Genomic DNA, 16,584 nt, shown 5'->3' with positions numbered 1-16,584 from the left:
TCCTAAATCAATGATGGAATTTTGGTCTTCTCCAAGGCAAGACCTAATAGTGGACAAACTTTCAGAGTTTGAGAAGGTAGATTCTCACGTTATATCTTGTGCATTTTGTTCAAATTTTAGTAAGTTATGTCCATATATTAATAGTTGTTTATATGTTCTGTTTAATATTGTTTCAAAGATGCAAATCTGGACAATTGTTATTTTTTACCTTTCGTACAATTAAGATTCACAATTTGAATCATATGATTTGATATATATCAAAGACATAGTAGATATTGCTTTGATTCTAATAATATCAAAGCTCAATTGCCTGTGAAGAAAACTTTGAAAGTAAAAGCTCTATTGCCAGGATAATTGAATGATGTTCCTTTCTGTGTCTGTAGTCTAAAATATAGATCCTAATAAAGCTCATACTTTTGTTACTCTTATCTAGGTGACTATATATATGGGGGAAGGATGGTTTCATGATTTCAAGCACACACTTTGACCAATTTTCATCCCCTGACTTCTATGCAAGAGTTTATATTCAGATGTCACCGCCAGAGTTTTCAGACGCACATGAATCGTTTCATGTTGGGGGAAGCCTTGTTGAATGCTTCGTTTTTTTTGTCTTCGATCATTCATTTTTTTAACTAAAGGCCTAAAGTTTTCAAAATAAATTGCAGGTGAGAACTGATCATATGGCTCGTGCCTTGTCCAAGACTTACAGATCACCGGTGGTGGATATGATACAATCTCTACCACATCATCAACAAGTAACTTGAAAAATGAATGTGCTATGAACTGTAGAGCTAAGGCTATAATGATAAAATGGAACTGAAAATACAATATAGTAGTTGAAACTAAGTACAGCAGCAAATGAAAATTAATGCATGATAGCCTATTCTAGGATGCAAAGCTGAATCAGAGATTAAAGTCTAAAACTATAATGCATATGTAAATGTAATATTAACTTCTGTGAATGAAAATTGAGTAACATGAAAATCTAGCTACTATGTCGAAGAATAAGAACCTACTATATGCACTATGAGTTGAACTAAAAGATAGTTATGACAACCTAAACTTTATAAATAGGATGAACAAAATTCACTACTTTTCTGATTGTGGAATGAGCTTTCTGATTGTGGAAAAAAGGACTTTCAATTAAGCCAAAGATGCAAGTGTTCATAATGATTGTAAGTGTGTATAGCAGCAACTAGAAGAAGCACCAAAGCTATAAAAAGGAACAGTTTTAAGCAAAAATCTGCAGATAGGTTAGTTTTAAGCAAAAATCTGCAGGTAGTTTAAGCAAAAATTATTCTTGCTGATATATATATATATATATATATATATATATATATATATATATATATATCTGTAGTCTTTGTTTGCATGTCTCTGATAGAGTGCAGATTCAATCTTTTGATAAAGAAAGTAACAAAGAATGTATAGAAATATGTAGCATTTCTCTTTTTTATTAGGAACCCTTAAGTGAATAGTTTTTTTCTTGGCCATCTGGTTTCTTATGTAGTTAATGAGTTTATATCAACTTATCTTTTTCAAGTTTTAACAGAGATTATTGAGAATGTTGTCTTATACAGAGATTGAGCAGTTGAAGGTTGATTTGCAGAAGCAAGAATTTGCTGTTTCTGAATACAGGGATGAGATCAACAGATTGTCCAGTGATGTGGAAAGCATCCCAAAGGTTGAGGCTGATCTTCTGGAAATGAAAAGGGAAGGGAATCAGTTAGAACAATTCTTAACTGAGAGCAATAACATGTTACAGAAAGTGATGGTATATTTTCAATCTTATGCCCTACTCATCTCTTAAATGTCTTAATTCATTGCAATACTCTATCAGATACATTTTCAAGTATCATCACGTCAAAAAATTATGTTTTGTATATATACATTAATGTAAATTTTACTATAATTCATAAAAGAAAAAACAAAATAAAACTTTATAATTATGTTTAAGCTTGCAATCGCAAATAACTATAGACAAAATTATTAATAATAACAAATATATATATATATATATATATATAAGAAACGAATATTAAATAACAATAAAAAAATATAGGAAAGGTATATATTGTATATTTGATAATTATTGTAATTAGGGATTTTACTTGATATATTTTGTTTTTCTCTTTTAAGACTGAGAACGATACCGAATAAAGGATATAAAGCATATTGTAGAGTTTATATTTATAGAAAAAGGACTCTTTAAGTTTGAAATTATTTCTATTTCATTAAAAATAAAGGAGTATATGATATATATATATATATATATATATATATACCCCTGAAAATTATAGAAGTTTTGAAACAGTTGGTTTTAAAACTAAAGTTATTAAGTTCCAATCATAAATTTTCTCAGTGTAATTTGCAAGTAAAACCCATTAGAAAAACTTGATATGTTGTGTAATTTGCAAGTACTAGCTTACTTTGTGAGGGTAGAAGAGATATTAGTGAATTGAACCGTTTTAAAATATTAACTAATTATTGTTTTATATTTTAGGTATTTGAAAAAGGAAGCATATCAAATGATGAAAAAATGAAGAAGTACCAAATGATGAAGACGATGAAAAAGTATCAAATGATGAAGACAATTGAAGAAGTACAAAACTATAATTATTATTCATAACATGTTAATTTTAATATTTAAGAAACATTAATTGTATTTCTAATATTTACAATTTATATAATAATATTTTGTTTATATTTAATGTTTACATTTAATTTTGGTTTCATATTATTTAATTTTGGTTTATTAATGATAATCAAGTCATTTGAATAATAAAAAAAATTAAATTATTTACATTTCCGGCGGTTTTGGAAAACCCTCAAAAGTACCGGCGGTTTTCATAAACCCTCACAAATTACCGGCGGTTTTGCTTAACCCCGGTTATTTCCGGCGGTTTTAGTAAAACCCCTACTACTACCGGCGGTTTTTCAAAACCCCGGTTATTTCCGGCGGTTTTAGTAAAACCCCTACTATTACCGGCGGTTTTTCAAAACCCCCGCTAATTGCGGCGGTTTTTAAAAAAACCGCCGGTAATTACTTAGCGACGCAGGTTTTCCCAACGGTTTTCCTAACCGGGGTAACATATTTTCCGGGGGTTAAAACCGCCGGAAACGGAAAAAATAACCCCCGATAAAAATCTAATTTTTTGTAGTGTTTTTTATATCGGCAAAATTTATCCCCAAACGTTTATCCAAGATAAGATGTGTTCTTCTTTTTAATTATACATATTCTCTTTATTGTGATCAAGCTGCATAGGATTGTATTTGATAGTTATTGAATAGCATGTTATTAATTATTAAACTCAACCATCATCACTATTAACATAGATTATGATATTGTCTTACAATTCGAAATTAAGTATAATTTTAACCAACCAATTTAGGGAATAATTTCAATTTGTATACTTTAATATTAGTAAATAAGATCCGTTACTTGTTAGGAACTATCTAAAATAAAATTCTTAGGAAGTATTACAAAATTTATAACCAACTTATTTCAATGACAAAAAGAACATAATTTTCATAATTTTTCTCGTTTATTTTACTAATTTTCTTAACATATATATATATATATATATATATTCAAAATATTATTATTTTTTATTATTTCTAATAAGACTTACAATGAAATTTATACTAAATTATCAATGTCGTGCATGTGTTTTTTAGATAATTCAATTTGGTTTCTCAATAATTGAAATTTTGAATTAATCTCTTAATTTTGAATCAATGTCCTACACCTAACTACATGTTATTGTCTTATTGTGTCACTAAAAAAAAGTTGACATTTTACACAATTGAATGAAGAATAACATTGTATTAATTAAAATTAAAAAATTGCATTCATTTCTAATACAAAACTATAAATTAAACTAAATAAAAGGCATGTCAATACTTAGTAAAAAAAATGGCATATCAAATTAGTAATTTATGCTTAAATTTACAATATAAATTTTCATATAACAAAAAAATTGGTATTGAAGAAACGTTTAATTGAAGTGTTTATTCCAATACACTATTAAAAGTGAACTTTCTTTCAATCAAATAAATGAATGTGACTAAACCTTTAAACAAGTCAAAGTCAAACATTTTATATGTTGTTGATAATGATTACGTAGGTCCAACATGAAAACTTTATTTCTCATACAAAAGATCCTCATGTAATGATTGGAAGTATGATACATTATTCATGTGATAAAAAAATAAATTGTTAAAATTAAACTTAATACATTAAGATACACAAGTCTCACTCCAACTATAAATTCTTTTAATTTTTCTTATATATATAAACATCTTCTACATAGAACAATTTTGTTAGACAGTATATCTTCGAGAAAACTTTTTTTTTTATATTGATTCATAAGTAAATATAATAAGAAAAGTTCTTCTACATAGAATTCGTCTTATTATATTTTCTTTTTCTTTTTTTTTTTCTATCCAACGGCTAGAAAACTCTTATGAGGAAAGGAACAAAGATACTTCTCAAATATTCTGTACTTTTGCTACTTGCACATGGCAACAAGAAAGAACCTCCTCAGCAGAATATGGTCCATTCCCATTTTTTCATTTTTCTTCACTCTTCATGTACATGAATTTAAATAAGAGAAAAAAAAAACCCTTTTTATCTATTTTCGTTTTCTTTTTCAAATAAAACACTAATTTTATGTTGTTCTTTTTCTAGTATTTTCTCCATTTACTTTTTTTTTGCTATTGACAAACCGCGATCCCTGAATATTAGGGTAGATGACTTAAACATGCTTCTTAAATAAAGATGATTTCGATATATTTAGAGAAATAAACACCGTTTTTTCTTTCTCGATATAAAATAATATTTACTGACCTCCCTCTCTATGTAATATAATAGGAAAAGATAGAACTCATAAATGTTCTTTTAAAGACATAGATTGTTATCTCAAATTTTAAAAACGTACGAGGATGACCAATTTTCTTCGTATTATTAGATTAAAATTAATGTACTTAATATATATATATATATATATATATATATATGTATGTATGTATATATATATATATATATGTATGTATGTATTAAAGGCATATATAATAAATTATATTATTATTATTTCTACATAATACATGAATTCTTAATTACATGAATACCCAGGATTCTCTTTTTGGTCCACGTTTTTTTTTAATTTTACCATTTTAATAAATATTTTTTAAATTAAAATAACTATTTTATCAATTTTACTTTTGCAAGTAATTATTTCTTTAAATTTAACTTTTTCAATACTGGTATTTAAACTTAATTATTTTTAAATTATAAAAATACTTACAAATAAAAAATATTTATAATAAAATTGTCAAAAATATTTTAATTTTATGATTATAATAATAATAATATTTTTATCATGTTTTACTATCGTAAAAAAATGTGAAAACACATCCACCTATCTCATGTGTTTTCACTATTGTATTAATAAAACTGTTACGGTTTTAAAACGGTTATACTTATTGTTTTTCAAAAAATTATATTAAATATGTTTAAAAAATAAATATATTATTCATTAGAAACACTCTTAATACATATATAAATTTAATTACTTGTGTCATGGTGATTCTTTCTTTTTTACGCAAAAATAGTCTTATATAATAATTTACTTTCATTTTTCACCACTCAGTGTGTCTTATATGCCGAACCATATTATTATTAATCTCTCTTTTGTCATAATTAGTTTAATATTTCTACTTGAAGAAGTACAATATCATCTTATATACCTATAAAGGACTATAACACACTCAAAAGCGACAATACACCCATAAAAAGGTCCCCATATATCGTATACATTTCATGATCATTATCAATAATTATAAATATAGGGTTATCAATTTCATTAATATGTCAATATTATGGTCAATATTAATATCATCTCCCTATTAGGCCACTTAAATAAAGAAAAACTTTCTCGTTTGCATAATATTATATTGTTTGAGTATATCAATTCTAAAGGGAAAAAAATCTGTGTGACATCCTTTCTTATTTTATTTCCTCTCACAGCTTAATTATTCATCTATAAATAATAGTGAATTAATTAAGCATTTTCCTCACTTAAACTCTCACTCAAGAATGGTGAAAACTTGAAACTTATCTAAAAACTTCGGCGTGACTTGTTAATTTCATCCAATAAATTTCATAATCATTTTTCTTATCATTTCATCAATATTTGAGTAACATGTTATAAATTTGAGCACGGACCAATCTCGTAGCTTCTAAAATTCTACATATACTTTCATCACTTATCAAGACTTTAACAACCTCTTCATTGATAAAATTGCTTCAATTTGTTTTACTCAAACTTCAAAATTATGATTTAAAATATATCCTTTATTGCTTTGACTTCCATGCTATAACACACAATATTAAATCATTTTAATATAATATTCTTAAAACAACACATTGCCCATGAGATAAGGAATATTTTTCTTATAAGTTACTTTCCACCTTGTACTTAAATATTTAATTATCATGCCGAAAGTATTATCCATTACTATACTTAAACATAATTATTTGTTTTTATAAATAAAATAATTAATTTTCATTTGTACCACAAAAGAATTACTGTAACGAGAAAGCATAACAAACCTCTTCATGGATAGATAATAGATGACTAAATACTAATGTATAATATTCTTAAAAAAAGTTATACAAAAAAATATAATATGTTTAAATAATTCCTATTAGTAACAATCATATTCATCCATGAGACCCTTTTTCTCTCTCTATTTTTTCTTCTCACTCTACACGTGTGCATGTCTCTGGCCCACCATTCCCTGCCACGTGGCTCCCTCACCTTTGCCATCTCCTTCTCCTCCACCCCTTCCTAACTTCTCACCATCTCTTCCCATCCAACCCTTCTCGTGATTCTCCCAACACAACCAAAGACTCTATCTTTGAACCCTTCTTCACCAATCACAACAACACACCCCTTTTTCTCGTTCTACCTCATGCAACACCTCAACACACACACACACACACAAACACACTTTTCTGTCTCAGCATCCAAATGAATGAATGACACAAACTCTCACATGACAACAACAGAAAAACACAACACCAACTCACCCCTTTAGGCCTTAACGTAGCGGACGACACATTTCTCATGTTTTTCACTTCTCATGCTTACTTAATATCCAAGAAACCATGTTGGACTTATAAGCACTGTACATATGTCATATATTCTTGTTTCAAGTTCCTTTCTCAGATAATTTTCTTCAAGCCACTTTCTTTTTCCTTCCTATACACATCTTCTTTAGGAGATAATTCGGTTGACACAATCTATACGTTGTTAGAAATATCAAAAAACCCCGGTTTTTGTTTTCTTGGTTTCTCATCATTTTCTTGAGAAAAACAGCGGGAAAGCGGTGATGGCGGGGAATGAATGGATTAATGGGTACTTGGAGGCCATACTTTCAACTGGGGCACCGACCATTGAGGAGCAAAAGCCTGCACCTGTGACTCTGAGAGATGGGGGGCATTTCAACCCCACAAAGTACTTTGTGGAAGAGGTGGTGACAAGTGTTGATGAATCTGATCTGTATCGGACTTGGATCAAGGTGGTTGCCACCAGGAACACCAGGGAGAGGAGTTCAAGGTTGGAGAACATGTGCTGGCGCATTTGGCATCTCACTCGCAAGAAAAAACAGGTTCTTCTCTAAGTTAGTTTGGTTTGAATGAAAAATAATTCATTTGAATTTGGATATATGAATTGTAAGGTTTATGTGATTTCGAAGAAGTATCATGAAAGAAGAATCTATTGGTGAATCCAATGATGTGTTTTGCTTTTTGGGTTCCAATTTTGATGGCATGATCAATCAATGCGAATATCAAATTAAGAAATACGGTACCATTTTGCATGAAAATTGTGTTTTTCTTGACTGATATTTGTGCACACTGCATTAAAGTGACATTTCCTATTTGTTTGGAAATACAAAACAATTTATTTATCTATGCTGTGCCCCACTAGCAATGATTGTTACTTTGTTTTCAGTTCAAGACAGAGAAGGGAGTTTTCTAACTAGGATTGTGTGAACTGTTTGTTTTAAGTGTTCAATTCACTATGCTTGGTCCTTCACCTAACATAGTTGAGGGAACTATCATGTACTATAGAGTTACTGTATGCAATAGAGTTACTGTATGCAAGATCATAATAAGCAACACTAGTCTGCTTTGTGTAGTTGGAATGGGAGGAATCCCAGAGGGTGGCACACCGAAGATGGGAGAGAGAACAAGGTCGCAGAGAAGCAACAGAGGACATGTCTGAAGACTTGTCAGAAGGAGAAAAAGGCGATGCTATTGGAGAGATGATGCAAAGTGAGACTCCAAAGGAAAAAATTCAGCGTCAGATTTCCAACTTGGAAGTATGGTCCGATGACAAGAAGGAAAAGAAGCTCTATCTTGTCCTCTTAAGGTATACCAACAATTAACATTTGTGCTAACAAATAGACAATTTCTCAGTCATCTGAGTTACTCATTGATTGATCATACTGGAAGACAGATTCATATTTATTTCCATTATCAGTCATCGGGAAGATAGTTTACCTTTGCTTCAGATGCTTTGTGCTGCTTAATTCAGATGATAACAATGATAAGAGTTAAGCCAATGAGTCATTTCTGAAGTTCCACCAGCTGTCATAAAACAATCATTATGGCCTTTTTTTCCTGCACTTAATTTTTTTTCCTGGTTCTGCATAATGGAAAATGTTGTTGGGGACGATCAGAGGATCAATATCATTTGACAAATACAAAGGGGTAGGGGGTGTATTGGAATGGCATTGCCAAGCATTTACTATCAAGAATTTAGAGAGAAACCACATGCTTTCTATTTAGTTTAAGTATCTGTTTTGAAGATAGTCTCATTTTTCTAAACACTGCGGTTGAGAAATGTTTCAAGAAATTAACTCTAGAAGCATGTGTAAATACAATGGTTGCTATAACCTTATTCTTTTATTCCACAGCTTGCACGGATTGGTTCGAGGAGAAAATATGGAACTCGGTCGAGATTCTGATACTGGTGGACAGGTTCTTCACATTCTTACAGACCTAAATCACAAACCTACTATGAATATCTTTGTCACTCCCTTTAAATAGTGATTAATGCTAGAAACAATGTATTTGCAGATTAAATATGTGGTAGAACTTGCTCGTGCACTTGCAAAAATGCCTGGAGTATATAGAGTTGATCTGTTTACACGCCAAATCTCATCCCCTGAAATTGACTGGAGCTATGGAGAGCCTACAGAAATGTTAACTGTGGGTGGAGATGATGATGATAACATTGGGGAGAGCAGTGGTGCATATATCATACGAATACCCTTTGGTCCACGTGATAAGTACCTCCAGAAAGAACTTCTTTGGCCTTACATTCAAGAATTTGTTGATGGAGCATTAGCTCACATTCTCAACATGTCAAAAGTGTTGGGTGAACAAGTTGGTGGGGGACAACCTGTGTGGCCATATGTAATTCATGGACATTATGCTGATGCTGGAGACAGTGCTGCAATTCTTTCAGGTGCCTTGAATGTACCAATGGTGCTGACAGGCCATTCACTCGGAAGAAACAAGCTTGAACAACTTCTTAAGCAGGGACGCCAATCAAAAGAAGATATCAATTCAACATACAAGATGATGAGGAGGATTGAGGCAGAAGAACTTTCTCTGGATGCAGCAGAACTTGTTATCACTAGTACAAAACAAGAAATTGAGGAGCAGTGGGGACTTTATGATGGATTTGATGTCAAGCTTGAGAAAGTACTGCGAGCTCGCGCTAGGCGTGGTGTGAACTGTCATGGTCGATTCATGCCCAGGATGGCGGTAATTTGCTTACTGATATAACCTTTGGTGTTGTTTGGGACAAACTTCTTCATAATTACTTAGAAAATCAAAAGTAAGATAAAAGTCTGTTCTAATTAATCTCACTCAGAAATTTTGAAGAAATCTCTTCACTGGATGGATATGTCGGTTTTGTTGTATTTCTGTAAGCTAATTGCATCACCTAAGTACACTACTACTGTTTCTAATAACATGGTGAATTGCTTGCTATTTACTAATGGTTTAAACTTTCTGCAGGTTATCCCTCCTGGAATGGACTTTAGCAATGTTATGAGCCAAGAAGATGGCCCTGAAGCTGATGGAGAGATTTTTCAGCTTACTGCAAGTGTTGAAGGGTCTTCACCAAAAGCAATGCCATCAATTTGGTCAGAAGTGAGTAACTGATAATCTGGATCTGCCTTCAATATTACTGGCTTTCTACTTACAGTTTAGTGCAGGTGATGCGTTTCTTTAGGAATCCTCACAAGCCTGTGATCTTGGCCTTATCAAGGCCAGATCCAAAGAAGAACTTAACCACTCTTTTAAAAGCCTATGGAGAAAGCCGTCCCTTAAGAGAACTTGCTAACCTTGTAAGTTGACTTAATCGATCTGTCCTCTCAGAGGTAACTATTGTTAAGTACTTGGAGAAGACTAATGTGTTCACAAAACAGGTTCTCATAATGGGAAATAGGGATGACATAGATGAGATGTCTTCTGGAAATGCCAGTGTGCTCACAACAGTGTTGAAAATGATTGATAAGTATGACCTATATGGGCGAGTGGCATACCCTAAACATCACAAGCAATCTGATGTTCCGGAGATATACCGATTTGCCGCAAAAACAAAGGTATAATGAAGTCAGTAGATTTTCACTTGAATTTGAACAATTCTGAACAGCTAATGATTTATATTTTTTATCAGGGTGTTTTCATCAATCCTGCTTTAGTGGAACCTTTTGGTCTTACTTTAATTGAGGTAGAGTTTAACTAATTAGCTAATTTGGTCTTTTTGTGGTACAATGTTCCCTTTTTTTTCTTTTTTTTTTATCTCTAAACATGATCAAACTCATGCAGGCAGCAGCACATGGGCTTCCAATGGTGGCCACTAAAAACGGGGGACCAGTGGACATTCATAGGGTAAAATAAATTTTATCTTAGTTAACTGGTCCATGCAAGAACCACCATCCTACATGTTTCAATGTGGTGAACTAGTATCTCAGATTGAATTGAAAAACATAAAATTCACATTCAAATGAAAAAATCTCTTGTCCAAATCTTGCAGCCACTTATTATGTCTCATTTTGATGTGTTAGGCCCTGAACAATGGTTTACTTGTGGATCCTCATGATCAGCAAGCAATTGCTGATGCATTGATCAAGCTGTTGTCAGATAAAAACCTGTGGCATGAGTGCAGGAAAAATGGTTGGAAGAACATACACCTTTTCTCGTGGCCTGAACACTGCCGAACTTATCTGACAAGGGTGGCTGCCTGCAGGATGAGGCATCCACAATGGCAAACTAACACTCCTGGGAATGATATAAATGCTGAAGAGTCTTTCAATGACTCACTTAAGGATGTGCAGGACATGTCCCTTAGACTCTCTATTGATGCTGACTTAGCAGGTTTAGGATCCGGATCAGACACGCAAGACCAAGTTAAGCGTCTCCTAAGCAAGATGAAAAGGCCAGATTCTGGTGGTTTAAATGACACTAACAAGTTGCCTGAAAATGTAACTGGGAAATATCCTCTTCTATGGAGAAGACGTAGGTTGATCGTTATAGCACTAGATATCTATGATGACAAAGGAGCTCCTGGTCAGACAATGATCCAGATAGTGCAGAGGATCATTAAAGCTGCTCAACTAGACCCTCAAAATGCAAGAGTTTCTGGATTTGCTCTGTCAACAGCCATGCCAATGCTAGAAACAGTAGAGTTCCTCAAATCGGGCAACATTCAAGCAAATGATTTTGATGTTTTGATTTGCAGTAGTGGTAGTGAAGTTTACTATCCCGGTACTTACACGGAAGATGGAAAGCTTTTGCCTGATCCAGATTATGAAGCACATATTGACTATCGTTGGGGTTGTGAAGGTCTAAGGAAAACCATTTGGAATCTTATGAGTACTGCTGAAGGTGAAAAAAAACCTTCAAGTCCCATTGAGGAAGATTTGAAAGCTAGCAATGCTCATTGCATATCATACAAAGTAAAGGATCTCACTAAGGTACATGAAATTCACCTGTTTTTGTTTGCATTGAGCCTGTTTGGTGAAAACTTTTCCATAAGTACTTCAAGAGAGAATAAAAAGAAGAAAAATGAATCAGTTTTTGAAGCATCAGTGGGAAATAACTTCTACTAGCTAATTTATGCATAAGTTAATTTTACTTTGTATATAAACTAATTTTACTTCTGTCTTATTTACTTTCTCTTTGAAGTGGCTTTAGAGAAGTTCATTCAAACTTACTTGCAGTGACAGTGGTTAAGGAAACTGGTTTTATTGATTGAAGTGATCCTTGTACTGTCTTTGTCAGGCAAAGAGAGTTGATGACTTGAGACAAAAGCTTCGGATGCGAGGCCTACGTTGTCATCCTATGTACTGCAGGGGTTCATCTAGTGTGCAGGTTATTCCACTCCTTGCATCAAGAGCACAGGCACTCAGGTAATAATAGTATCTCATAAAAAGCAGTAAAGTCAATTCTGTAATAACTCTTCACTCAACACTTTCAGATTGAAGAGTCTCATTCTAGCATACATGCTAAGAGAGTTTGTAGGAATCTATTTTTAATACTTTGGAGTGAGGTACTGTTAGAAAACTTCGAAAATAAGGCTGTAGGGGATTCAATTCTTTGTTTAATACAGCATTTTGTATGTTGTTCTCTCAAAGCCATTGAAACTATGTGTAAGCAACAATTTTTGTCCTTCTCTATTATAGGAAATGAATTGCCTACATTAAAACTAGGGTTAAATATGTTTTTAATATCTGAACTTTAAGGAAAAATTGGAATTCATCCCTGGTAGAAATTTTGATACGATTTGGTCCTCAAACTTTATAAATTAATAGATATAGTCTTTTTAACTCAATTATGTTACTTTTTTTTTACTTGTCAAACCCTTATTCTACTTGACATTGAAGTGAAAACATGTCGAATGGTGTAAACAACTCAAACGGTAGTCTCAGACGTGTTTGATAACAAAAAAATTTAATGTAATTGGATTAAAAGGATTATATCTATTCAATTTTAAAATTTGGAGACCAAATTTGGAACCAAGAATGTATCAATGTTTTAGACAGTGACGAATTTCAATTACATGTCAAAATATAGGGACTAAACCTATTTAACCCTTAAAACTACATACAACATCCAAGCAGATTTTGTATTGGAAATCAATGTAACTGTTCATACTTCTTAATTTGATTTCTAAGACAATATTTTATCAAGATGGCACAGTACAAAATAAACTGGATTTATGTACTTTTTAAGGTTGAATCTTATTTCTACAGTTTCCCATCTTTCAGAGAAACTTGGATTGAAGTGTTAGTGTGCATGATTTACTCAGATAGCTATGTTTTATACAATTGCTAAAAAAAAAGATGCTACTTTCTTAGGTATCTCTTTGTCCGTTGGGGACTGAATGTTGCAAACATGTTTGTCTTTCTTGGAGAAACTGGTGACACGGATTATGAGGAGTTGATTTCTGGAACTCACAAGACCATTATCATGAAGGGTGTTGTGTCTAATGGTTCAGAAGCAATACTTAGAGGTCCAGGAAGCTACCAAAGAGAGGACGTTGTACCAAATGAAGTCCTCTTGTGGCATGCATTAGTGAAACAACTGAGGACAAGATTGCCAATACTCTGAAGGAACTATCAAAATCTGGGATAATGTGAAGTGTTAAACTACTAGGTGCCATTTTCCTTTTCAAATAGTGTTAATCTGATTACCTTTACAGTGCACAAATTGAAAAATGATGTAACTGTGTGCTATTCTTAAGCATAGAATCTGGAAAAAAGTTATATATGGCTTATTTTGTCACAATGCTTTTGATATGAGGACTTGTATAGAAATTTCACTTTAGGGTACAGGGTAATCATGAAACCTTGTTTCTCTTTTTTTTCATTAAAGCAATGGGAATTTTTCAGGGTTTAGTGTAATTGAAGAAATTCCGCTGAATAAGAGAAGCATATGAACCTTTAAGAGGAAGCAAATTAATCAGAATAATATTTTCTCATGATAACTGCTGAAATAACTACAAACAAAGTCTTGGAAACCCAGTAACTAATTTGATCTTAAGTAAGGAATAAACAGTTACATCAACCAAAAGGATGCAACTTGTTTGAGAAGGATTCAAATAGGTGTAAATTTAGGTTCTGATATGTTAAGTTTTAAATATCTATATATACATTTTTCTTATTTGAGTTATTTTTGTTATTATATTGTTCATAATTAATAACTTTATTATAGAAATGATATTATTGTTTTTACCGGGGGAAGGTGAGAACTTTATTTCTCTTTACATTTTTTTATAAATAAAAAGAAAAAGAAAAATGAAGTGAAAAAGGAAAGATAAGAGAGAAAGTCTGATTCATTCTACAAGAAGTCAGAAGATAAACAAAAATTTAAGTAAGAAGATAGTACTTTATTAATAAAAGAGAAAGGTATAAGTGCATTGCAGGGTAATAAAATAGGGATATTTTTGTTAAAATTAAAAATGAAGTACTTGCAAGAACTAGAAATAAAAGGTAATGCATAAAAAAAAAATAATGTAAGACATGATAAAAAAAGAAAGAAATTAGAGTGAAGAGAGAAAGGGAGAGGGAGAAAGAGAAATGAGAACATAATAACACTTAACTATTTATTATAATGTTTGAGTGTTATATATTAAAAAACAGTTGTCTTAATTCAAAGTCATATTAAGTTAAATAAGCCAATATGCCTTCGCTCCATGGAGTTGTCTGAATTATGGCAAAGAGTCAATACAATTGTTATACACATCTTGATTATCACTAGAGCGATGAGATGTTACATGAGCACTACCCCCGGATAGCATAAGGGATTTTTTTTTTGAGTTTTTCTTTTTAATTTTTATTTTCTAATTAAATATAAAAGTAATGATTCATATTAATAAGAATTAAATATAATATTAGCGAATATTAAAGATTAATTCTTAAGAATTAATGAAATTTAGAGATCATAAATTTATTTTCATGAAAAATATTTTTTTGAAAGAATATGAAAAATGGATTGATGTTTTTTACTCTCTCTATAAATAATGTTAATAATAAATATTACACGTGATTATAAAATATTATATAATTTGAAATTAGAAAGAACAAATCAATTTATGGATTACTTAATTTATTCATACGAAATCATATCAAAATATTTTAGGGAGACAAATTAATTTTTGATTGACAAAAATCAATTTATCAATTTTCTATCTTATTTTTGAAATCATGTCAAAATATTTAAGGAGACAAATTAATTCTTAATTGGTGTCTCCCCTTAAACTAATGGGGTTGGTCAATCAATATCAATTTACTAACAAGAAACTGATCATGCGAGTGAGGAACAACCTTGGTAAGAATATATATCTACTACTTGAAGTTGAGTAGTGACACGAGGGAGTGAAATAACATTATCATAATAAGCTTATCGAATAGAGTGACAATATACTTCAATATGTTTGGTGAACTCATGGAACATTGGATTTGCAACAATTTGAATGACACTTGTATTGTCAACATAGATAAGCGTTGGTCTATGTTGAGGAAACCCAAGTTCAGCCAAAAGACCACGAAGCCAAATTATTTTAGAACAAGCAATAGACATGGCACGATACTCAGATTCAGTAGAGGATTTAGATATGTTTGGTTGCTTCTTACTTTTCCATAAGATTAATGAAAAACCTCGAAACAACTCTAACTAATGACTGATCGGATAGTGTCAGGACAACCAATCCAATCGCCATCACTATATGCAATTAATTTAGGAGGTGTGTCAATAAAAAAAATAAGGCTCGTTGGGAGGTACCTTTCCAATAACAAATTATGCGACGAACTGTTGCCAAGTGGAGATGGCAAGGAAAGTGCATGAATTGACTTAGATCATATGAAGAACGATTAAGCTTGAACACACTTGTAAATGAAGAGAAGATACCCTAAGGAAGAAACGTGTAAATATCTTTAATCAACTCACCATGAAGAAACACATTCTTCACATCCATTTGATGAAGCAACCAACCCTTAATAGTGGCTATAGAATGGACAATTTTGGTAGTTGTAATTTTGGCAATAGGTGCACATGTCTCATCATAATCAATTCCATATTCTTATTTCTTTCCTAAGGCAACTAGTCTTGCCTTGTAATGATTGAGAGAACCATCAAATTTTAGTTTCACATAATACACTCATTTGCAACCTATGGGTTTGATATCAGGAAGACAAGAAACAATATCCCATGTAAAGTTCTCTTGTAGATCCTAAAGTTCATCATTCATTGCCTTTACCCAACATATACCTTTAACAGTTTGTGAGTAACAAGTAGAAATAAATGGGCCAGAAAGAGAAATTGTTAGAGAATTATGAGAAGAAGCATACTTGTCTAGCGACATATACCTTTAACAATTGTTGAGTAACAAGTAGAAATAAATGGGCCAGAAAGCGAAATTGTTAGAGAATTATGAGAAGAAGCATACCTGTCTAGCGAATACCTATTAGGAGCTCGAGATATTCGACCAGATCGTTGTG

At 31.8% G+C, this 16,584-nt stretch overlaps 1 protein-coding gene and 1 long non-coding RNA gene across 2 annotated transcripts; both read left to right on the top strand.

Moving 5' to 3' along the window:
- Positions 1-336: 336 nt before the first annotated feature.
- LOC148198297 (uncharacterized) lies at positions 337-952 on the top strand. The gene is made up of 2 exons (XR_015779950.1): positions 337-572; positions 666-952. It is a non-coding gene; the product is annotated as an uncharacterized LOC148198297 (long non-coding RNA).
- A 5,914-nt stretch (positions 953-6,866) lies between these two features.
- On the top strand, positions 6,867-13,873 carry LOC124847773 (putative sucrose-phosphate synthase 3). The gene is given in 13 exon segments (XM_047325331.2): positions 6,867-7,674; positions 8,206-8,438; positions 8,986-9,049; positions 9,149-9,841; positions 10,097-10,231; positions 10,297-10,428; positions 10,510-10,686; positions 10,761-10,814; positions 10,913-10,975; positions 11,152-12,060; positions 12,368-12,495; positions 13,444-13,637; positions 13,640-13,873. Coding segments are annotated over 13 exon segments (3,147 nt in total). The 5' UTR covers positions 6,867-7,395; the 3' UTR covers positions 13,726-13,873.
- Positions 13,874-16,584: the final 2,711 nt, after the last annotated feature.

The sequence above is a fragment of the Vigna umbellata genome, chromosome 5, assembly GCF_029865625.1.
Source record: "Vigna umbellata cultivar VRB3 chromosome 5, Vumbellata_1.0, whole genome shotgun sequence".
Taxonomy (NCBI): domain Eukaryota; kingdom Viridiplantae; phylum Streptophyta; class Magnoliopsida; order Fabales; family Fabaceae; genus Vigna; species Vigna umbellata.
This window is presented reverse-complemented; position numbering and strand designations above follow the sequence as displayed.